General features: G+C 42.0%; 1 protein-coding gene across 3 annotated transcripts in view; it reads right to left on the reverse strand.

Moving 5' to 3' along the window:
* The window catches only part of FRMD4A (FERM domain containing 4A), a 607,066-nt gene that overhangs the window by 446,460 nt on the left and 135,502 nt on the right, over positions 1-25,104 (reverse strand). The window contains exon 1 of one of the 3 annotated variants that reach the window (XM_046013732.1): positions 8,129-8,191. The exons of the other annotated variants lie outside the window; for them this stretch is intronic. Coding sequence (XP_045869688.1) covers positions 8,129-8,161 — 33 coding nt within the window. The 5' untranslated portion in view covers positions 8,162-8,191. Of the gene's footprint in view, positions 1-8,128; positions 8,192-25,104 lie in introns of those variants that run through there. 3 annotated transcript variants of the gene reach the window in all.

The following is a 25,104-nucleotide window of genomic DNA, read 5'->3' on the forward strand; positions in this document are numbered from 1 at the left end:
TTCGAAGAATCAATGTTGGAAGTGAATGACACCCTCACACACACACACGCAGGCACACTAAATACGAATCTTTCACCAAGAATCTGTGAAGACTGAAGAATAGTAGAAAGTATGTATATGTGCTTAGGGGTATTCTAGTTCTCAAAGCTAATTGTTGAAGTAAAGACTTTGGTCTTTATATAATTTCATACTTTCCCATACTGTTTTCTAACCTGGTTTCCCTGGTGTTAAATACAGTGTTTTACTTTGAAATCTTAGGAGAAATGACTACATTTGGGTTTCCTCATTTAGGAAATATGTCCAAGTTCATGCTCTTTGTGTAAAATAAAGGAAACCTTTTAAGACTAAATAGGATCCTCCTTCAGGCATTTTTTTCCCTTTGAAGACACTCAGTTATTACCATTAACGTAATTCCCTTTGAATATCAACGTGAAGTTAATTTACCCAATAGCTATCATCTTCTTGTATTAAAAGCATCACATTTAGTGAAAAGGAATGTAGCCTTTGGAAAAACCATTTTCTCCTCCTTGCAGCTCCTAGAGTGTGCACTCTGACTCGTTTTCAAGGGAAAGAGATTGGGTTGCTTTGTTTTGTTTGTGGACCCTTCAACATTTCTCCTTTTGTTTGTACAACATTGACAGACGTAAATGTTTATTGCCCGACACTCGATATGAACACGTAATAAGTCCTCCCTGGATGAGTAAGTAAATGAGATAGAAGAATGGCTGGACTACTCTGCAGCTCAGAGTTCTCTTCCTCCCCCGCTTGGGATGTAGCACACAGATCTGACCAGAACATGAATAGAATTGCCACAAATTAATCAATTCCCCAATTTTGTATATATCAGAAATCATCAAAAATCCTCATGTCACGCCCTCCCCTCTGTCAGTTATGTTATGCTCTACCCACCACACTCCTATTCCAGTTTAATTATACAACGTGAGGTCAGTGGCTTAGGGATTTTCATCCGCCTTCTTCTCACCAACCGGATATCTCCCCCAGTAAGTGCAGCGTGGCCTCCCAACCCCTGGAAGTGGGCCCCTCGGGGCCCTGACTGACAAAGCCAGTGGCCCGCATATCCTCATTCCACAGGGCTGTCCAGACGGCTTCATAAAATCTTCTGGGCCAACAGGAGTTTTGTTGGCACATGACAGAAAGGCCTTTAAATCAACCATGGCTTTGAAAGGCCAACATTTACCAAGCTGACACTTGTGGTCTGTTCTTGACTCTTTTATCTGCCTTCTGGGGCGTGGAGCATGGCTTGCATCCTGCCTTTGCCTAGGCCTAGTCTTAGAAGGCCAAACCTTCATTGTTGGGAAATATAGGAGCTGTTCAATCTGGAACTTCCATCCCCAGAAGGAGCCTCCTGTGCTGCTGCCTGTCCCCAGTCCTCCCTGGTGGACTGTAACTACTGTAGTGAAGATCACGTGAGATGATGTAGGTTCAACTTTGCAAGATCCAAAGCATAAAAGAGAGATTGTTCTTTTACTAAGATGTCAGTTAAGAGATGACAAAACCAAAGACTAAAGGAGGAAGGTGATTTTCTTGAGGTCCTGGAGAGGAACCCTTCGGCTTAAGCTGAGTCTACAGTCCTTTCTTCTAAACAATCTACCTGCCATAATTACTTCTCATGAAAGGCTTTATTCTAATGAGAGGGGATTCATGCTCTAGAGGCAACTGTTTCATTCTGGGCTCTCTGAGCCACACATTGACAGGCAAGGACCCCACTTCACAGGGATCTTGTGGTGGGAGGAACGCTCTTTCTATGTCTCAGTTAGCAGCAGTATCTTGAAAATAGATTGCCTGCCTTTCTTACTTGTACTCATGATGATGTCAACTCATTCCAAACATTGTCATGAAACTTGTATTTCTTCATATATTCATTTATATATTTCCTCATACATTCATACTAGCACGAGTTAGCATTTGTTATGATGGGCCAAGACCTTGTGGGCATTAAAGTATTTACTTCTAACAGCAACCTTTGATATAGATCCTATTTTAAAAAAGGATTTATTTATTTACTTTAGAAAGTATGAGAGAGAGTGAGAGAGAGAGAGAGAGAGCGCGAGCAAGCAGTGGGAGGGGCAGAGGGAGAGAATCTCCAGCAGACTCCCTGCTGAGCGCAAAGCCCTCACACAGGGCTTGATCCCACCACCCTGAGACCATGACCTGGGTTGAAATCAAGAGTTGGATGCTTCACCAACTGAGTCACCCAGGTGCCCCTATAGGTCCTATTGTTGTATGCATTTACAAATGAAGAAACTGAGATTCAGGAAACACCCCAGGAAGGGGCAGAGCTAAGGTTTGAGTCTGAAGTCTCATTAGGACAGGCTATGATGCCTCGCACATCTCCTTTTCCACATTAACACATAAAATTATTCTACACTCCTCACCTTCCTTTGAACAGGTCACATTTACCTTGAAAGGGGTTGTTTGAAAATGAATAAAGTCATTTCCTATTTGCACACAACTGAGTTCAGTGGTTCAATAAATGCATCACAGGAGCTCTCTGTATAGGAATTTGATGCATGCCTCGTAAACAAAGCTATTTCTGGTTTTATTGGCTTTATGGTAAAAATTCATGGCACCATAAAAACATGGAATGTCTTAAAGGCTTCTGGCTTCACAAGGTGGATCAACCTTACATGTCTCAGGGGCCTTTAGATTAGAAACCATACCAACCTTTCTCAGGAAAACATTTTGATGTCAAGAAACAGCGCCTTGAATTTAATCTAAACCTGTCACGCTTCAGCTTCTGCAGGTTTCCTCTTATTTAAGCCTCCGTGAAGATAAAGGATAGCCTGTCATTAGCTGGTGGATAATCTTGTGGATATTTCATGTGTTTGACAGTAATTTGTGAAGCCCTCCTTAGTCTTCCTTGCTCAGGCTTACCATTCTTTCGTCCCTAATGATTCCTGGTTCACAGAGTTGTTTAAAAGGGATAGTTCAATATTTTATCAGAATCCCTGTATCAAGAAGGTAGAACACAATGGATCATTTCAACCACTATGCTCTACGGAGTCCTGGCAAAGTTTCAAGCCGATTTAGCATAATTTTAAGTAACTGTAAGGGTTTCATGTACTGTATGATTATTGGTCTAATGAGCCAAACAACCTTCGATTGCACTCTTTTGATTCCTTCTTTTGCTATCTGCATTATCTGTAATTTTAGAATTTTTCCATCTCACATCTGTATCTAATGTGCTTCCTGAATTGCAGTGTGGGGAAGAAGGATGATTCTTGGACTCACCGGAGCTATATGTGGCATTTACTCTGGCTATGCAAGAGCTGGACTCACAGGACACAATCCAAATGCTCATTCTTGATTCTCTCAGCTTCCAGTTCCCTGTAAATGTCCCTTTCATAAATGGATGATCCTTTCAGAAGACTTCCCTTAGAAAACAACTTTATACACACAGATCTGAAGTCATTCCTTCCAGAAAGTAACTAAAGTGCAATAAAGGAAGACACAATGACTTTGTGGTAGCAATAAGGGAAGTTTAGACAGATATGAAGCATCTCCTCTGGGTAGTTAGCTAATTGTAAATGGACTGTAATTGTAAATGGATGCAAACAGGTATCAAAGACAACATAGGGCACCAAGTGGCTCAGTCGGTTAAGCATCTGTCTTCAGCTCAGGCCATGGTCACAGGGTCCTGAGATCAAGCCCTGGATCAGGCTGTCTGCTCAGTGGGGAATCTGCTTCTCTCTCTCCCTCTCCCTCTGTGTGTGCTTTCTCTCTCTCTCTCTCTAGCTCTCTCTCAAATAACAAAATTTTTAAAAAAGACAATAATATCACTGCACACTAACTAAAAAGTGTAGCTAGTCCACAAAATAGTCACTGAATTGCCAAGTTAAACTTTGTAGAAGTTTAAGCTCCAGTCTTTCTGGGGAGGTTAATTTAGGTCCACTCTCCACTTACTGTGCAATCATTCGATAAACAGACAAACAAATATCTATAACCTTGTTTGGACGCAAAGAAGGACCTCCAGTTCCTTAAAAGTTTTAAAAAAAGAACTACCATAAGACCCAGAGATTCCACTTCTGGGTATTTATCTGAAGGAAATGAAATCACTAACTGAAAAATATACCCGTGCCCCCATCTTCACTGCAGCATTATTTACAGTAGCCAAGACAAGAGATAAGCATCTGTGGACAGATGAATGGATAAAGAAATTGTGTGCATATACAATGGAATATTATTCAACCATAAAGAAGAAGGCTTTAGCATTTGCAACAACATGGATGGACCCACCTTGAGGACATTACGCTAAGTGAAAGAAGTCAGATGGAGAATAACAAACATGAGGTGATCCCTCTTACATGCAGAATCTACCAAATAAAAAACAGACAACAAAACCAAACTCACAATAAAAGACATCAGATCTGAGGTTGCCAGAGGTGGGGGGTGGTGGTGGTGAGGGAATTGGAGGAAGGTGGTCCAAAGGTGCAAACTTCCACTTATAAGAACAGTAAGTCCTGAGGATGGAATGTACAGCACGGCGACTGTCACTAACCGTGCTGTATGGTATATTTGGAAGCTCCTGAGAGAGGAAATCCTAAAAGTTCTCATCACAAGGAAAGAGACTTTTGGTATTTCTTGGTAACTACAGGCGGAGATGGATGTTAAATAAACTTATGTGGCTTTGTATACCTTAGCCTTATACGGTGCCATATGTCATTATATCTCAATAAAACTGAAGGAGAAAAAGATGGATGTCCAACAAGCCACCTCCTCCCTCCTCACTCCCCTCCCTCCTTCTCCTCTCTCCCTTCCTCTTCTCTTTTCTCTCTTCCTTCCTTTTCCATCCTCTTTTGATGCCATGGCAGGCCCAGAACACACTCCTTGCAGAGTGCAGACTTGTCTTGAGTGCACGTGGCCTTAGCCAGGTGCTCACTGCCAACTCCATAGCAGGCACTGGCAAACAGGAATCACAAGAAGCCAAAGATGAGGGGGGATGTTTTTTGCCAGCCTCCTTCACTGGAGGGAATGCACCAAGGATTAAAGAGAATCACGGAGGTTGGTGGATTAAAAATCAAATCAGAAAAGGATACATTTTAAAAGGTATGCAAAGATGATCAGTTATAAAAATTCTTTCCTTTGCCCTCATAGGAGAAACGACTCAATCAGCGTCTCTCTTTTTTCCCTTTTTCTTCCCCCCTGCCTCTGCAAACATCATTTGTTATGGTTAGAATCCTGAGGTCCATGTCGCGGCCTGCCAGAAGGCCAGTCAGAAGTCTATCCATCAGCCTGGAGACTCTCTAGATTGCATTACATAGAAAAGAAAGAATAAGTAGTGTGCCCAAGTGAATCCAGCCAAGAGCCAGAAGCTGTGCTAAGCCCGTGTATCACTGACAACACACTGCCTGTGACATGGGGAGGCCAGCTGCCACCCTGTCTGTTTCTAGGTACGTCAAGTGTGGCCACCACCCAGGAGAGAGTGTGTGCTCAGGTGCCCCCTTTGCAACTGCCTTCATTTTCACACTCATGGACATTTTGCCCACCCTGTTTTGCCACTTTCAGTTAATCTCATGCATATTTATGTGCCAATTATGCAAATCCCCAGATAAAAATGCATTAAGCACCCATGATTTAGACTGGTTAAGTCTATTACAGGGCATAATGAAATTACTGCATGATGTCCAATTTACCTCAACACTTGCTTTAAACTGTCAGTAAGTTATTAAGTAACCATAACACACCAAAATTTAGCTCTAGGAGGCTTTCTTTGTCCAGCTCTCATGATACCATGAAATCAGAAACTTCAAGCTGAATCCTTACTAAAGGAGGAGAATATTCTAGAATAGGCTTAATGAGGCATAATGTAGGATAAAGTTTAAAAATGACAACACATTATCACTGGTATAAGTCTTTGGGTAAATTTTCAAAAATCACTGGGCAATTTCAACAACATAGGACATAGCAATTTAGGAACTAAAGCTGAGTCTTATCAATGGGATCTCATTTCATAGTCAAGTCCCGTTCCCTGAGTAGGCAACTGTAGGTTGCCAAATTCAAGTATAATTTGAATCTTCATTATGGATATATAAATTTCCAGCATCAGAAATAAAAAAAATGAAAGAAGAATCCACAGGAGCAACTTAACACACACACACACACACACACACACACACACACACACCTTGAAATCTAAAAATTAAAGGGTTTGAATGAGAATCAGTTTCCTATATGAGATTTTTATGTTTGAACTTTGGTGGGACCCAAACCCCCATAGTTTCGACATTCACTAGACAACTAGATGGTTAAGGAACAAGCTGTGCTGTGAATTACACGATAAATATAATATATGAGTAGTCTGACCCCCTGACATCTATTTCTCCCCTACTACAGCATGCTATTTTAATCGGCCCACGGTGGGATTTACGCAGTGTCTGGGTCGTGATTCATTTGCATAGGGAACTCCCCTCGGAGTCTATGAGAGTTGTACTCCTGTGAGGTTACGAGCTCAGATCCATTGATCTGATGGAAGCAGAGAGTGCATGGTACAAGGATAGAGGGTCTGAGGCAGCAATTTCAAAAACTAGTCAAATAAACAGATTATAATAACATCCCCTAAGGTATTCATATACTATCTTGTTAATAAAGGGTGCCATTTGCCATTTTCTTTGCCGTCGTATACCGTTTCCACAGAGCCTTGGATTGAGATATGCAGTCTGCAACCATCAGGACTTCATCTACATACTCAGTGAGAGCAAACAGGTCACAGACGGGATCTCACAGGAGATCAGGCAGATGGGCCAGCCAAAGGGCTGGAATTAGACTCTGGTAACAAACCCTCTCTTGGGGCGATCCTTCCAGAATTACTATCAGATGAGAGAGAGATCAGGAATTCTTCCGAAGGATGGGATGGTTTCATGCTTAAGACCCTAGTTCTAGGGGCGCCTGGATGGCTCAGTGGGTTAAAGCCTCTGCCTTCAGCTCAGGCCATAGTCCCAGGGTCCTGGGATGGAGCCCCACATCGCATCGGGCTCTCTGCTCAGCAGGGAACCTGTTTCCCCCTCCCTCTGTGCCTGCTTCTCTGCCTACTTGTGATCTCTGTCAAATAAATAAATAAAATCTTAAAAAAAAACCACAAAACACCCTAGTTTTAATATTTTCTTAATACACTGTGGCCATGCTTATTAACTAGCAAGAAAAAAATGTTCAACATCCTTGTGCTGGAATCACTGAATGGCGCATCAAAGAGAAGAGGTAAACGAAAACCTTACTCTATTGGCTTTAACTATGCTGTATGGTTATAAAGCCAATTTCCCCAATTTTTAAAAAATTTCTGAATAAAGAAAGTACTATTTCTAGCATTATTCAGAACTTTTGGCCCACCCATTTAGAGTCATACGTGGATGCAGCAAATATCAAATAGATTCCCCGTCATCTGAGCTTTTAATGGAAAGCCCCAGCTCCAAGGCATCCCTTTCTCAAGTGAAAAAGCAAACTCCAGCCAAGGAAAACAAGTTTCCAGAGATTCTAGGAGACTGTAAGCAGTTCTCTGGGAGCATCTCTAAACGTTTCAGGACCAAGTTCAAGATGTCAGGCAAGACTGGTGCTCTGGACTCTTTTCTGTAGGTCTGGGAGCTCTCTGAGAACACACTGGCTTCCAGAATGCATTAGCCTACTTTCCACAGAGGATTCCCTGACCCTCTTCCTCTGAAGAAGAGGAGGAGGAAAGAGAATATTTCCAGCAGGAGCTGGGCATGCTCTGCTTTAAACGTGTCACTCCTCCTGCTCAACAGCAACGCCGCCAGAGAAATTGGTACTTCCTGCAACGAACAGCTCCAAGGGTTGCACAGCCTCCAAGAAGAGTGATTGGAAATCCTTCTAAAATATGGCTGTCTAATCAAGCGAGAGGAGAACTCATTTACTAGGATTCCCATTGTCCACATTGACAGATGGTTCTCTCCCCCCGCCCCTCTTTCCCCTTCCCACAGATCGCGCTGCCTTTGAGGCTAGCCTATTCTTTCAGAGATCCAGTTGCATTCACCAGCCTTAGTTCTGAAACAAGACAAAAGCTCAGTGAGCCTCCCATTCACAGAGGCTCCCAGCACCTCTGCTGCCTTCTCTGCAAGTCCAAGCCGAGTCAAAAGAAATTAAGATTCACTCTCCTTACCTTCGTCCTCATCGGAGACAGGAGCCCTTCCATTTTGGTGGAATCCTCATGCCAGTTCCTCTCCTCTCCAAGTTACTCTCTCCGTGTGCCGTCCTTAAGCATCCCACATGAGAAGAGCCAAGCAGGGAGTTGCCAGTCTCTCCCCGCTCCCAGGCGGCACCGAGGCACCGTCACCCAGTCTAACTTGAATCTCCAGTGCCTGGAAAGCGCTGTTCCTGGAGAAGCCCGCTCCGTTCCTCGCCCTCTTCCCTCTCTTGCTTCTCTCTCTCCTGAGCTCTCTCCTCCCTCCCTTTCCTCCCTCTCTTTCCATAATCTGCCTAGAGCTCCCTGTGTACTGCGAGCGCTCACTTGACAAATGATCCCTGTCTTAGGTACCGCATCTGAGCCAAGAAAAGTGATCTGCACCAAACCACTGGGGCGGCTCACCCAGGAAAGGCGGTGAGGGGGGCTGAGATTTGCTGGGGCATCCTCAGCTCCTCCAGGCTCCCGGCTCCCGGGTTCAGCTGTGCAGTTGCTCTCTCTAGAGCTGGCAGCTGAAGGCACTACTTTAGCTAACCATTCATTGCTCTTTTAAGAAACAGGACCCTAAGAGCAGTGGGTCCAGTTGTCACCATTACTCAGCTGTTTTTCTGATTTGTGTTCTGAAAACTGAAAAAGAAATCTCACCTCTTAGGTATTTCTAAATACTCATTTGTTTAGCCTAGTTGTTGACATAGCACCTGGATAGGTAAGTGGATTTTATTTTTTCTGTCTGACCAGATGTTTAGAAGTATATAAGCAGAGACTTTTCTTACGAAAAGTTTCAAAACTGATTTATAGACTCAGCTCCTAACAGCTGAGCATAAAATAATAAGTGATTGTGTTGTGCAGGACTCCAGATAAACCAGATTTTACTATTTCAGTCAGCATTGCTGGCCATTTGTAAAAAAGTAGACAGAGAGAAAATATTGCCAAGACTTGGGTTATACAGCATTATGAAGTCAAAAAGAAAATATTTTCTTTCTAGAACGTTCTCATGCTTGGGGAATTCTCTATGTGGAAATAATTCAACTTCTCTACTTCAACTGGTGACTCCTGTAGCTAAGAACATTTGACCAATACAAAGGCTTTCATATTACATGGTATATGAATTCATCAATGATATTTAAGGCTGACACACTGCGCCCCTTGTTCCTTGGATGGAACTTGTCCCTCTCTACCTGCTACATTTATGCCTGACTGCCAAGACATCTTCAACATGGGGCAATCTATACCTGTTCTCCATATGGTGTCAAAGGATGGTCCTTTCCTCAAGTTCTTAACCCTTGATTAACTCAAGTTTTCTCTAGTTCATACAATAGCATTCTAAAGAACGTCAGATTCTACACCAACCACATTACCCTGATTCATCTCCTTGGCTAGTTCCTAATTTTCTTTTCTTAGCCTTTTTGTCCTACACTTAGGTGCATGTCTGCAACCTCATTCTCACTTTGCCAGGTGCTTATTACTGCCTTTGACCAGAGTCTTTACATCCTGACAAATCCTCAATGGCTCCGACACATTGAGTGCAACACTCTGCCCTTATATAAAAGGGCATTGCCCTTTTATATAAGGTCTCTGCCATTTCTGGCGGCCTGTGGACCTTGTTATTGGCTTAACCATTACATTTTCTTACTCAGTGTCCTAGTGTTTGGGGTCCCTCAATCGTTTGTTTTATTTATTCAATCAATCAATAAATAGATGGAATGCACCTCCTGCATGCCAGGACATTTTAGCTTCAGGTGACTCAGTGGAAAGCAGAGAAAGTCTCTGTCCCCAGGCCCTTAGATTTTGTAGTAGGCTTGCTACAGAACTCAACCAACTCATTAAGCCCTTCCATCTGTCATCTCATTTTGTATTTCTACCTCTACCTATGTTACTGTGTTTCTCCACAGGATTGTAAACCCTACTAGGAGATTTCCCCTTCCACTATAGCTTTGCTCTCTTTTGACCTTTTTCTTAACTGGGTACCCATCATTAACTTCCCCTTAAAACTAATTTATTCACAAGAATTCCATTCCTTCACCACCATCTTTAATTTTATTTCCTCTCCTCTTTCCCAGCCCTCCCTCTATCCTCTCAAAGGCTTTATTTTGGGGGTGGGGTAGGAAATCACTCTTATGTTTTCAGGATACCATCCCTCCTCTGTCCCACTAACTGGCCCCGAACATTTAAACAAACTTGCTACCCTGGCCATTGTGGAGACATCACTCATGCCCCATCCTGTGTTCAGCTTTCATCTTGTTTGATTGCTCCTGATTTGAATAAGCTGTATCTGTTATTTGATTTTTTACTTTCAGCAACTCTTTCTTGAGCCATTCTGTTCTGGTCTTTTTGTCCCTTCCTAATCCTGAAGACCCTCTCACCAGAATTACCAATTGGGATTACTCCTCTAGAGCTTTCTCCTTGCCATTTTTTGTCTTTGGCACAAAAGATCATCCCCTGCCTGTCACTCTGACCCTAAATTCTAGTAACAGCAGTAGAACAGAGTGGGATGGTGTCACGATTAAAAAAAAAAAAATTAGACTAATAGCATGTTTAAGACTGGTTGGTTTCTGGTGAACTCCAAGCGTAGTTTCCAGAACTAGAATAGACTTCCTGAGCTATAGAAAGTGCCTTTAGCCAAGAATCTTGAATATCTTATATCATCATACCACATAAGAAAATTGTAACTTCTCTGGTTGTTTACATTCCAGTCCACCTAGTCCCCAGAGTCTGGGCTTGTTCACCATGTTTTTATAGTGGTCTGTGAGGTTCCTGACTAAACCAACCTCTGGGAATCAACAGGACCCAGAACCATATCAGGATCTTGAAATTATGCTCATGGTGATGATAAAGATGAAGATGACAACAGCTGTCAAACATTTACCATGTACGAGGCATGCACTAAGAGATTTTCCTAGATTAGCTCCCTCCTATGACGGAGGCACCATTCTTACTGCTATTCTGCAGAAGCTTTGGTTAATTGGCACACAACAGACCTACATTTAGCTCAGTGAGGCCACTACTAGTGAGAACACCATCTCCTTCTCAATTCTTCTATCAACATATAAAGAGTAAAATGCATATTTAATGATCTGTTCTTTATTAGTCAGAGGCTCCAAATTAAATATTTGAAAGTTTATTATTTCAGGCCATTATGTTAACTTTTGGTACCTCATTCACTCACTTGTTCATAGAACCAATATATTTTGGCCGTCCCTCTCAAGCCAGGTACCATGTAAGACACTTAGCAAGCACAAGTCTTACGTTTATTAAACAGTTATTTATAAAATGGGATGTGACAATTTATTACTTTCATTTCCAAGTTCTTTAACTACTGATTACTCCACCTCTTATAGCTTAAGTAGTTAGATTTCTTTAATGATGGGAAGGGGCAGGAGGAGAGGAGGTAGTGGTGGAGGAGTTTAGGAAATACTCTAACCTATGCAACAGATGTGTGATGTTAGTAAACAATCATCAGATCATTAGGCATCCCAACACTGTTAAGAATGATCAGCGTTGCCCAAATATTTAGAAGTGGGAACACTCATTCACGTTTCTACATCCCAAATTTCCTTATATTGGGGTGCTCTCAGGTTGCAACTTCATGTTTCAAGAGAGCCTCTTCAGCTTCAAAAAAGGGCAGAGTTTACAATCTGGATTAACTGAGCCTTGGAAGCAAAGGTCAGTGAATATCAAATACATAGAAACTGGTGGAATTAAGTTTGCACCACAGGGAAAGGGAGTCTTAGATGCAATCCAACTTGGTGAATTTCCACTGTGTGGTGGGGACTTTCGAGCTACAAAAGGAATGTCCCTGTACCACACAACCTCTATAGCAAATCCCCTTGTCCTTTGAGCCATTCTTCTTCCCTATTTTGACATTAAAAGAAGAAGAAGGAAGGAAGGAAGGAAGAAAGGAAGGATGGACGGATGGATGGATGGATGGATGGATGGATAGATGGATGGATGGACGGACCTCATATTAAACCTCTCTAGACCAGGAGCACTTGGAAATATTATAAAGGCTGTTAGATAGGGCATGGTCAGAGGCTCAGATTTCCAGTCTCTCTTGCATGACAACACTGACCCTTTCTTTCCCACAGCTCACATCCTCAAGGTTAATTTCTTTAGGCCCCTTGTAGTCTCTGGGGACCACAGCCAGTTGCACAATTAAGGTTCATTATCTAAGGATTGGGTTGCCTTGCTTCATAAATGGTTTTCGATTCATTAAGGTAAGAGGATTGTGACCTGACAACCACTTAGGTCTTTTCCTCTGTGACTCATCATTCTTTATTTCCTATTGGGAAACATCCTCATTAAGACTGAGGCTTTGAGGTGATAAAGGATAGAAAAGACTTACTCCTGGAATGATTCCAGGTATCTTGGGCAACACTAAGGGAGTTACTTAGCTAAGGCGATAAATCTCTACCTGCTCTCAATTTCCCCTGTCTCTGCCCCTCATCTTAGACCACATATATTTGTTTTGCTTTATAATGTAACTATCAAAACATATCACAGAGAAAATTTTCACTTACTACATGCTAAACTAAAGCACTCAATGCAAATTGTGATTCAATTCCTCAATGCTTCAATTTATGTTTTATCTGTGTAAGGATATGCATTCTATAAGTTGCTACAAAACAGAAATTACACAGTGACTGACATTCTTTCAAAGAGCTCTCACATGTGTTATCTTTTTAAAACTTCACAATAATCCAGTTAGGTGTGGCAGGTAATAATTTCCATTTTGCAAGGGTAGGGAGGTGAGTAGAAAGAAAGAAACATTTATTGAGCACCAAACTTTGTTCCGGTCTTGAGCTAAGTGCTTCAATGTGCCATCTCATTCAATTTTCAAAGGTATATTATTATTTGGGGCGGGGTGGGGGGGCACAAAGAGGGAGGAAGAGAGAGAATTTCAAGTAGGCTCCATGCCCCAGTGCGGAACCCGATGCAGGGCTCGATCCCACAACTCTGAGATCACAACCTGAGCAGAAATCAAGAGTCGGACACTTAACCAACTAAGCCACACAGGTGCCCCTCAAAGGTGTATTATTATTCCCATTTAACAGCTCTGAGAACTGAGATCAAGAGAATTAAGTGTTGTGGTAGATCTCATCATGTAGTCTCTGTTTTTCATGCATGTTGTCATCCAGGCCACTTGCCACTCAGACATGGTCATGCTCTTGCACTTTCTCTGGGTATGGCTCTGTGGCTTCTCTTGGCTGATGGAATGGATGTTAACAAATATGGTACCCATAAAAGGTTAAAAATGTCCCTGATAGTACATAGCCCAGCTTGTCTGCTGATCCTAGGAGAAGGATGAGAGAAGAGCCAAACTACAGACTTCTGAGAAAGCTCAGCCAATACCAGCTGAGCCCAGTATAGGTCAGTGAAACTCTGCACACTTGCGAACACCCAACATCTACCATGGTGTGTCACCAGGCAGTACATTTGTTACGCAGCTACTGGATACAACAACCAGAGTTCCTAAACCGTAACATGGGAACCAGAAACCTATATTCAGGACTTAGAACTTCAAAGATGTCAAGTTTTCCTACTTTTCTCTAGCTCTGAGACAAAGTTATGTAGAGTGATAAAAATACTTTATGATTATTCAAGTATTTTCCAGAGCTCTGGATCAGAATCTGAGCTTGCAGACACAGAGACTAGCACTTTTATGTTACTAAACACCAAGTGTAAGACCTACGGCATTTCGTGCCCAGTGTTTCTTCCTCCTTTATCTTCATTTGAAAACTGTGGAAGACTAGAGAGGAAATAGTGGTGTTAGGTTCTGCGTCTTGGTTGATTAGTCATCTTGCCTTTATGATCTTTCAGATTCTCTGTCCCATTTTCTAAAGTACAGTGATTGCCTAAAGTTATCAGCAATCAGTACAGCAGTTAATTGGATTCTGGCCCTGGGAGACTTCCTTCAGCAGCTCTTGCCTTTCTGAAAGAGTACGGTACAGTGGGAAGAATAAAATTGCTTTCTTGTATTGTGCATGCCTGAGCTGGAAATGGGTCTCTACCTACCCCTGTGTTTTATGAAAAAGTATAAAGAACAGAGTGACATTACTTTGCAAAGTGTTTGAAAGGGGTATTTACATTTCTTTCTTTTCTTTAAGGTTTTTGGTTTAAGTGCTTTTGTTAAGAGGCAGGCAACCAACAGCTGCCCTGGCCTCAGATCATTACACGAGTGTTTGCTTAGGGGACCTCTGGGAGTAGAGATAAGAAAAAAGCTGAGAGGAGCATCCAGGTGGAAGGGCTGAGGAAGCTGCTGGCACTTTCCTTCCTCCCAGTCCGTGTAGAGCGGGAAGCACTTGGATACTCCTCTAATCCCCTCTACCCACCTCCCGAGACACGGGGCATTCAGTTAACATTTTTAAGGTGTCTTCTTTCTGTTATGGTGCTTACTTCAAAGCTCTAAATAAGGCAATAAGGTGCTGAAGGGTATCAGGAAGAAGGAAGACTTTTTTTTTCTCCCTCAAAGTATTCAGGAAGGTCAGGCCTCAGACAAGTCACTTTCAAAAGCTGCCTTGCAATTGTTTATAAAAATCTGCACTTGGATGGGACAAAAATGACAGTGATCAACAGAGATGGGAGTCCACATGTTTCTGCTTCTGAGTCTTCTTGGAATCCTCAAGCTGTGTAAACAGAACAAAAACTTTTTTTCTCTATTGAGCCCATCCTGCAATCTGTGGGTGTGAAAGCCACCCCACCATCTTACACCCTAAAAGTACATCAATAAGTATGGAGCTTATCTAAGCTTGGCACCGGGATGCTGTGGGACTTTTTCATGCCACACATATGTGTTAAGAAATGTGTCAGTCCATGGGGCGCCTGGGTGGCTCAGTGGATTAAGCCACTGCCTTTGGCTCGGGTCATGGTCTCAGGGTCCTGGGATCGAGCCCCGCATCGGGCTCTCAGCTCCACAGGGAGCCTGCTTCCTCCTCTCTCTGCCTGCCTCTCTGCCTACTTGTGATCTCTCTCTCTGTCAAATAAATAAATAAAATAAAATCTTAAAAAAAAAAAAAAAAGAAATGTGTCAGTCCATTCAGGCTGCTATAACAGAAATACCATGGACTGGTGGATTACAAAAAACAGGCATTTATTTCTCATAGTTCTGGAGGCCAGGAAGTCTAAGACCAAGGCACCAACAGATTCAGTATCCAGTGAAGACCTGCTTCCAGGTCCACAGACAGCTCCCCTGCTCCCTATCTCCTCACCTAGTGGAAGGGCCAAAGGAGCTCTTTGGGGCCTCTATTTTAAACGACAATAATCCCTTCTTATGGGCTCCACCCTCATGACCACATTACCTCCCAAAGGCCCACCCCTTAATACCATCACATTGAGGATCAAGCTTCAACATACGAATTTGGGGGGACACAAGCATTCAGTCTATAGAAAGAGCCTACTGTATGTCAGGTCTAGCCAGAGGCTCTGACCTGAGGTTACCAAGGTCACGAATACAGGTAATGATTCTTGAAGAATTCTGAAGATTGAAGATGAAAATGCCTTAAACAATTGGGGAGGAGGGTCTAGTGTAGCGGGATGGTCAACTAAAGTGGAAGCAAAGGTGAAAGGAAGTACTCATTCACCTGGCACTGTGGAGTAAGGTTGCCTTGAGGGGGCTATTCTTGTGGCTCCAGGACCACACAGAGGAGGTCCCTGGGTTGGGACTTAGAGCAGCTGAGATGTTGGGATGGGTCTAGAGGAATGTGGGATTACAGAACGGATCTCGGGCAGAGAGAGAAACACACACAAAGGATATCTAGAGGCAGAAAGTAACATGAGCTTTGAGGACAGAAGTGAGAACACTGAGATGGGCAGAGTCCTAATTGTGATCTCCAGGTTATGTGACCTCAGACACAATTTTTCTTAATTTAAGACTTAATTTACATCTTTCCTTATTTGAAAATATCTACACACCATACACAAATAATGGGCATAGTTCACTTTATATTGTCAGTGTTCTTATGAAAAGTTGCATATTAATTTATTAAGTTCCTGAATGAAATTCTTTTGTATTATGAATTCTAATTCTTTTAAGTAATTTAATATTATAAGTTGAAGTGTGCACACCTGAGCAGTACTTGCTTGTCTCTTTAATTAACAATAGTGGGGTTACTTAATAGTGGAATTATGTTGGGAATGTGACCTTTCAAACAATAAACGTGCCCCAATGTGCATTATTTTCATAGCTCTGAGGAGTTTTTCAAATCAATCCTGCATCTTAAATTTCATTGGTCAGTTCTGACCTGAGGCACAAAGGAAAATAATTGCTTGACTCAATTTCTTACTGTGTCAAAATCATGAAGTTATTGATAGATATTGATGGGCCTCTTTTATTAAAAAACCTGGAAGCACACTCTGTTTTGCAAATTATATTTTAACCTTGATATCTAAGAATACGCTTTAGAAGCAAAAATATGCTTTTTCACAAATGGAAAAAGAGGCACCAGTGCCTGAGGTCATGAAGTCATTGGTATTTGGATCAATCAGACATGAGGAATTTTTCTGCCTCAATTCTAATAAAATATGATTCTTCTGATTCAGAACCTCTGCTTGAACCTGAGAGAACCAACTTTGAATGTGAACGGTACTGACTTCAAGCATAATGGCAATTAATCATAAGAACCAAGAGAAATGAGGAGGTATGGAAGGCAGCTGCAGAAAAAAAAAAAGATTTTACTTGAATACTTTGCTATTGTTTCTGAGTGTGGTCATGGAATGATCACCGGGCCATGGTGCAGGGAAAGGAAATGGACCAGATCATCAAAACTCTTCTACCCAGACTCATTTTCTCTATCTAGCTTACTGACTGATCTTGATTATCTTCCTAGCTTCTCATGGCCAGTTTTCTAATCTACTAAATGTAAAATGGGAAAACCACTCGCTCTCACATGTTCCAAAACCCTCCGGAAAAAAATGGTCTTTTCTTTCCAATTTAAGTGCATTCATTTGCTCAACAAAGATTGAAGGTCTCTGTGCCAGTTACCACGCTCATCTGCCAAGGGACACTCTGAATATTCACAGAAGCACATACCCAGGCTGGGCAAGACACAACTTCTTTTTTACCTCTCCATGAAATAAGTATCTCCTGGAGCTCTTTCCAAAGAAGCTCAGATGCATGGTACACAGGCTATGTGTCAGACTTGAAAGAAGAGAAGTTTGGGGAATGGAGCCACATTTCTTTTTTCTTTTTCTGAAAGGAAATGCTGGATTTCCTTGCTGCATCCTTATGCAAGGATGGCCAGGATGCAAGTCTGTGGGCACTGTGGAGCATAAACAAACATGACCACTAAGGTAGTGCTGGGTGTCTCCCTTTCCTGTCTGAATATGTTTAGATAGTTACACAACCAGAGAACTTGGAATGAAAGAAAACAATCCCCAGGAGAGAGGAATGCTTTGAATCTGGGTCGCTGGGCCGGGATTTCGCTTACTTTTTCTTTGTTAAACCAACCCGGGGCCATTGAACATATTGATCTTCTTTTGCCAGAATCTGTGTCTGGACAGGTTTTTCCTAGGCATACAGCTCAGCAAGAAAATTCCATCTATCTTTTCCTTGCATGTGTACTGTCGGTATAGCCTACAGCCACTGTGGGGTCTAATCTGCATGTCTGCTTCAAGAAGCCTTGAAGATGCCATTTGAATAAGGCTCTTGCTTCCTGGGAGACCCTATAAGAAGGATTTAGAGATGGATTCTTCTCATCTTCTCATTTAGTCCTAGACATCTGCGATGAGAGATATTTGTGACTTAACCTTGACCTCAGCAGGGTGTTCTTGGAGAAAGGGATACCACCCTAAGGAAAAGGAGAGGTACTGAAGATCAGAACATTGCAATCGAAGCAGACGCCCAAACCCTGGCAAGTCCTGCCACTGTGTGCAGTCTTCCAGATCCTCTTGAGGATTTAGGATAAGTCCACCAAAACAGAACTAGATTGCTAAAACCTCACAGGCCTCTTGTGGCAGGGAAACAAAAGGCTCAGTATAGGGAGGAGTATCGCCCATGGGTAGGAAGTGTGAGTATAGCAGTTAGCATTACAGGTGAGGCTGATCATAGTAGCCACACATTGACGTGAGTGCACATATCCATAATGCTTTTGCCAGAAGAGGTGATAGGTGGCCGCAGAGGCAGCAGAGCAGGACCCGGGGTTGGACCTGGGTATGAGTGGCAATAGGAGCTGGAGTTAGCAGCTGCATGGAGTATCTCCGATAGTCACATTAGAGCAAGGCATCAGGGAGTGGCCTCTACAGCAGTTCTAGAGGAATGTGATGGTGGTGACGGTAGAGAAGGCTGACCAGTCAAAACAACAGGGAAGTGTAATCCAGACTAGTCTTGAACGGCATGGCCTGAGCAAGAGCCGGCAGAAGCAGGAGTGGCCAGGTGCCACAGAGAGGGCAGAAAGGTAACAGCGGTGAGGCACAGAGAGCCTTAGCAATGGCCCAAACAGCAGCAGGTGAAAGTAAAGCCAGGGTGGAGTTACCTGGGTCAGTGGTCATGACAGAAGCAGACCAAAGGACCGACTGCACAGAATCCATGGTCAATGGAGCAACAGAGTAGGTAGAAGTGTGGACTGGGACCCACAGTATCAAATAAAGGAAATATGATGGTCTGAAAACCCTGCTGTTCTTTTATTCAATGTCATCCACGTGTGAACCTTAGGAGTAGACTGTGCACCTTCTTCCTTACTAATTATCTTCCTAGCCTCCTAAGAGAGCACAGGGTTTCTCAGCCTCTGAGTCTGTGTTGTCAGCTTGAGCCCAGGATTTGGACCAGAGGATTCAGAAAGGGAGCTGTGGCCTTCACCTGGTCAACTGGATGCACGTTTTACTCTCTAAGAATAATTTACAATCAAGAGACAGCTTATAGCTTATCATCCATATTGTATTTATACAATTTATACAATTTATGATGCAAAGGCATCCTAAGCCTAACTCCATGCTATAAAAACATAGGATATTAGAGTGGAATTCTCTATGAAGTGTTTTATCCACTCATTTTCCAGATAAGTAAGTTGAGTCCCATGGAGTTCAATGAATCTCCTAAGATTATGTAAGTCCGCACCAAGAATTCAACATTCTTTTTTCTCCAGCACACTATTATATATCCTTTGTAAATGAAGGTATTTTATTTAGACCAGGCTTACCAGTGCTGATGGAATGACTTGGAAACTCTCTATAGACATTTGCTTTGACCTGTACCCAACCATTCCTCCATTCACCATCAGTGCATGTAGGGAAAAGGCCAACCAGGTGTGGTGGGCAGAGAGATGAGTCCTTCCCCCAGAAGTAGTCAATGAACACTTGCTGAATGACATATTTGGAAGTAAGCAATACCAATAATTTGCCAGAAAAAAAAAGAAAGATAAATTTGCGGGGCACCTGGGTGGCTCAGTGGGTTAAAGCCTCTGCCTTCGGCTCAGGTCATGATCCTGAACCCCTGGGATTGAGCCCCGCGTCAGGCTCTCTCTCTGCTTGGGAGGGAGCCTGCTTCCCTTCCTCTCTCTCTGCCTGCCTCTCTGCCTGCTTGTGATCCCTGCCTGTCAAATAAACAAATAAAATCTTTAAAAAAAAAAAAAAAGAAAGATAAATTTGCCAGAAAAAAGAAAGACAAAACAAAGAGAGATGGAGCCAAATAGAAATGTACAACTCACACTCCCCTAGCACAAGGACCAGAAAATGAAAGCCATTACGATTCTGTCCCTGTAAGAAGGCAGAAGGTAGTTTTCAGTGGTGGCCAATCTCTCTATTCCCTAAAGAGGGAAGATAATGTGTGCCATAGGTCTCATGAGTCCTGTGTGGCTGTGGGCTGCCCAGTCGCCAATGAGGAAGGCAAGGGGGCGCATTCTCCATAATGCAAGTTCCTCATGTCTAATACTTTCTAGGAAAGATACCCCCACATGCTTCTACTTCCCTCAAATTTTATACATCCCAAACTCAACTTATACCTTCTTTCTCCCAAATGAGCTCCCTCTCCAGACTTTGCAAATGCTGTCATCAATGGTAATAATTCTCCTGGCCAGCTTTATCCACATCCTTGCCTTCTGCCTCTCCTCCTGTGCCAAGATCCCAAGACCAGATGCCTGGGCTGTGTCAGTGTCTCCACAGTTGCTTTCACTAGTATTTCTTTCTTAAATTGTACAATGGGGCAGATAGCATTCCCTACTAAGAAATGTGCAATGGCTCCCCCACTACACAACAGTCAAGTTCAAACTCCTTAATTTGCCTTTCAGAGTTACCTGACATCCTCTTTCTTATTTACCTTCCCTCTTGCCAAACTTATTTGATCATTCCCACTTGGAGACCTCCATTCCCACTTTCTCACTTTTATTCCCTTATCAAGAATCCCCACCTTAATTTATCAATGAAATCAAGCAGACACAGGGCCCACTGCCCATAACTTCATAAGCACTTCATAAATATATTAAATGCTCCCTTCAAAGTCCACATCCACCCTTCTCCCTGCAGGAAGCATCTCCTCATCAATCCAGCCCACTTCTTTTCTGTAATGTCTATTGGACACTAAATTTAGGTTACCTTTTGTTATCTTATAACCATCAACTGCATTGTAACCCTCAAGCACAGGCTGTTACAACTCTGCACTTCCATCATTAGGTACAGTGTCCCCTAAACAGTGAAAGCTTAATACCTCACATTGATGATGATACGGCAGCATCTCCAGAATGTGGTCCTTTGTTCCAAACATGCTTACGTCACTGACTTACTTTTTAACTCTCACACAGCAAAATTCCAGAAATGCAAGAATTTTAGATGAAGAAAGGGATAAGAGGAGGAAGGTGAACAAGTACTGATTGGCTACCTTCTTATACCAGGTTCCATTTTTTGCTCTTTTATAAATGTCCTCTCATATAAAGAAAAATAACATAAAGGAGTGAATTGATTCAGCCAGGATAACAAATGTCTCTGTTGTCACTTAGGACTAGAACCCATAAACTTCTAACTCCCCCTGAAAAACGGCTAATGCCAAGGTTAGTTTAGATGACTCTTAACCTGCTGCTCATTAATGAGCATGATGGTAAAAGTGCTGGGCACCCAAGTCTGCCTCAGTAAGAAAACACTTACAAATTTAATGAGAGCTCAGGAGATATTATATGTCTAACTCATGCTTGCAAGCTTCTTGGTGTTCTCCCTGACTCCAAGTGAAGCTATGTAGCCCCTTGATACTTCTCATACATACACCTGGGCAGGTGGGATTCTCCTGACATGTACAACCCCACCCAAACATGTTTGACAAAACTAGTCTAAATGTTGTATAGATATTACCCTTTGAGCAAGAATAGGGACATCACTTTGGTCATCACTCCCCTTTAACAGATGGTAAAAATGGGGTGCAGATCACTGTAGTGACTTGTATAATTTTTTGTGACACAGTAGCATGGCCTGGCTCACTCAGGCTAGTCTGCTGCTCATCCTGGGATGAAAATGGTACACTTTTCATGGTTATTGACCACGCCTCATATATTGACGGCAACTTTAAGACAACTGCGCATTGTAATTAGAAGGGGTTATCTGCCTGAAGGAATTTTATCCAGGTAGATATACAATTCATGAAAAAATAGTTGATACAGAGCAGTGGCTCATCAAGGCAAAGCTGACACTCAGCAGAAGTGCCAAGTTGCAGAAAAAAAATTATCATAACCTGGCTCTAGTTTATAAGGCTCAGAACCAACAGGAATAGAAGTCCTTCGTAGTGGCCCCTGGTCTCCGTGTCACTAATTAGGAAATACAACCAACTGCTTCTCTGTGCAGCAGTACATCAGGCATCATGTGACTACACAGAACAAAAAGTAGCATCAGGCTGTTGCTATGGAAACCTCAGAACCATCTGAATTGCTATGGCATCATAAAAGCAAAATTCCAATCATCAGTCTTTAACTATAGGGCTGTTGAAATCTATCTCATATTTTTAGAATGTGTGACATTTAACACACTGATGAGTATTTCCAGCTTCAGAATACATTCCCTGCTTTCATATTTAGATGGGATTTTTCAGTTCAACTGGCTGGATTTTTTTTTTCTTCTGGTAAATGCACTGTCTTCTTACGAGCGATTGCAGCTCTTTATATACTTATTTCCAAAGATGTTGCTTCATTTGTGCCGTTTATTTTCTCTTTATTCTATACTTGGCTGCCTATCTTTGTGTCCCCCAGATTCTCGCTGGTTGTATGTTTCATATCCCTAGTCTAAATGTCATCCTGGTCTTAATCCCCACCGGTTTTAACTGATCACATTTTAAGCCATAGCTGCTGCTAATGAACAGTTCTGAGCCTCAGCCAAAGGTGCATTGCTGCTTCCCTGGTGATTCTTTATCTCTCAAGTTACCATCCCCTTATCATTCAAGGTGATCCCCATTTACTGACTTTGCCAGGCTTTGTAGAAAATCTTTTTCTGGATCTAGAATAATAGGTGTGTCATTTCCACTTTCCCCCAGGAGAACTGCTAACAGGATTTTGTTTAACTCTGTATACGCCACATTTTGGATATAAGTGTCTACATGCACACACATGCTCCCAAATATGTTGTTTATCTTGTTTGAAAGATGTTAAAAGAGATTGATCGGCTGTTAAAGGGAACAGCTCTTAAAACCTAGTTAGCTTAGAAGAAAGAAAAAGGGAAATTGTGGATACAGAGCCAGGAAATACAAATTCTGCTCAAGGAAAGCTGTTAAGTTAGTATACTGTTGTGTGGTAAGTGTCCTCCACATCCTCCTTGTTCATCCAGCACCAGCCTCTTCAAAGCTTCTGGACTATGTAAGAGCATTCTTTTTCGAACCCCTTTCCTTAAGAGTTTCAGGATCTCTTAGGTTTATTTATTTTCTTCCCCTCTTTATACCTCTCCAAAGAAGTGCCTACTTGCTCTTTCCGCATTATTAGACAATAAACTCCAGCACATTGGTGAGTGTGGCATTACCAAGGTGTGACTTTCATCTGTGACTTTCCAGGAACTGACATCCTTGCCACTACATTACAGAATTTAAAAGCATAATGAGGGGCGCCTGGGTGGCTCAGTGGGTTAAGGCCTCTGCCTTCGGCTCGGGTCATGATCCCAGGGTGCTGGGATTGAGCCCCGCATCGGGCTCTCTGCTCAGCAGGGAGCCTGCTTTCTCCTCTCCCTCTCTCTCTGCCTGCCTCTCTGCCTACTTGTGATCTCTATCTGTCAAATAAATAATTAAAATCTTAAAAAAAAAAAAAAACTTTTAAAAGCATAATGAATTCCTGGAAAAAGTGTTTAAGCATTTTTGAGTCAACTTTTTCTTCCAGGGGTCACAAGAATCTCTGGAGGATGATTTATTTATTTATTTATTTACTAGCAGGTCTATAACCACCCCTCAATATGCTGTAGGTATGTAGCGATGTGAACTAAACATATTTGCACAGAGAGCAATGCCACAAAAAGAGATAAAGAATAAAAGCCTAATTTGCTGATTTCAACATCAAGGACTACATTGTTGTCCTTGTCAATATCTAGGTCAAGTTAAATACTGTGCTCACAAATTCCACACTGGGCCAACCATGGCTAATTTTGTTTGGTGTCTGAGTAAGATTTCTGGCGATCATGATCTCGTGAAGAACATGCTCTTGCTTCAGATGATTTTTAAACACATTTCTACAGTCTATAAATGAATGGACCACAGTCCCATTTCATACACTCATCCATCCTCCTGCTCAGTCCTCCGTGCATCACCTCCATCCCTGCCAAATGGTCCAACCTCACAGTTCACTGTTAGACTGATCCGTGATCACTTAGGTATATGCATAAAGGTGCACCCTAACATTTGTATTTTCTTCTTTTTGTTGAGGTGAAATTCACATAATGTAATTAACCACTTTAAAATTAACAATCCATTTAGTACATTCATAATGTTGTGTAACCACCACAGTCCTCTAGTTCAAAAATTTTCATCACCCTAAAAGGCGCAACTCAGTAACAAAAAGACAATCAATTAAAAATAGGCAGAGACTCTAAACAGACAATTTTCCTAAAATAGACATATAAATGGCCAACACATATGTGAAAAGGTGACCAGCATCACTAATCATCACAGAAACGCAAATCAAAACACAATGAGATATCACCTCATACCTACTAGAATGACTATTAACAAAAGACAAGAAATAACAAGGCAAGGATGTGGAGGAAAGAGAACCCTTGTGCACTGGTGGGAATGTAAATTGGGGCAACTCACTGTGGAAAACAGTATGGAGATTCCTCAACAAATTAAAAAATAGAACCACCATATGATCCAGCAATTCCACTTATGGGTATTTATCCAAGGCAAATGAAAACACTAACTTGAAAAGATGCCTGCACTCCCATATTCACTGCAGCATCACTTATAACAGCCAAGACTTGGAAACAACCTAAGTGTCCACTGATGAATGAACGGGTAAAGAAAACATGTATCTTGCTGTTTGCGACAATATGGATGGACCTAGAGGACATTACGCTAAGTGACAAAAGTCAGCTAGAGAAAAACAAATACCTCATGATCTTACTTATGTGTGTTAAATAAGTTAAGTGTAATCTAAACAAACAAACAAACAAAAAAAACAAACAAGCAAGCAAGCATAACCAAACTCACAGATACAGAGAACAGATTGGTGGTTGTCAGAGTTGGGTGAGAAGTGAGTAAAATGGGTGAAGGGGGTGAAAAGGTACTAACTTCCAGCGTGGGGACTATGGTTGATAAAACTGTACTGCATATTTGAAATTGCTCAGAGAGTAGATCTTAGAAGTTCTCATCACAAGAAAAAAATTGTAACTACATGTGGTGATGGATGCTAACTAAATTTACTGTGAGCTTCTCACAATCATTATGTTGCACACCTGAAACTAGTAAAATGTTACGTCAATTACATCGCAATAAAAAAAGAAATCTAGTATTGAATAATAAGTCATGGGAAAACACAGAATGATAGTTGTTCTCATTAGTTTCTTCTCCTCTAAGCTTA

This window comes from Meles meles, chromosome 7 (assembly GCF_922984935.1).
Source record: "Meles meles chromosome 7, mMelMel3.1 paternal haplotype, whole genome shotgun sequence".
Classification (NCBI taxonomy): Eukaryota; Metazoa; Chordata; class Mammalia; order Carnivora; family Mustelidae; genus Meles; species Meles meles.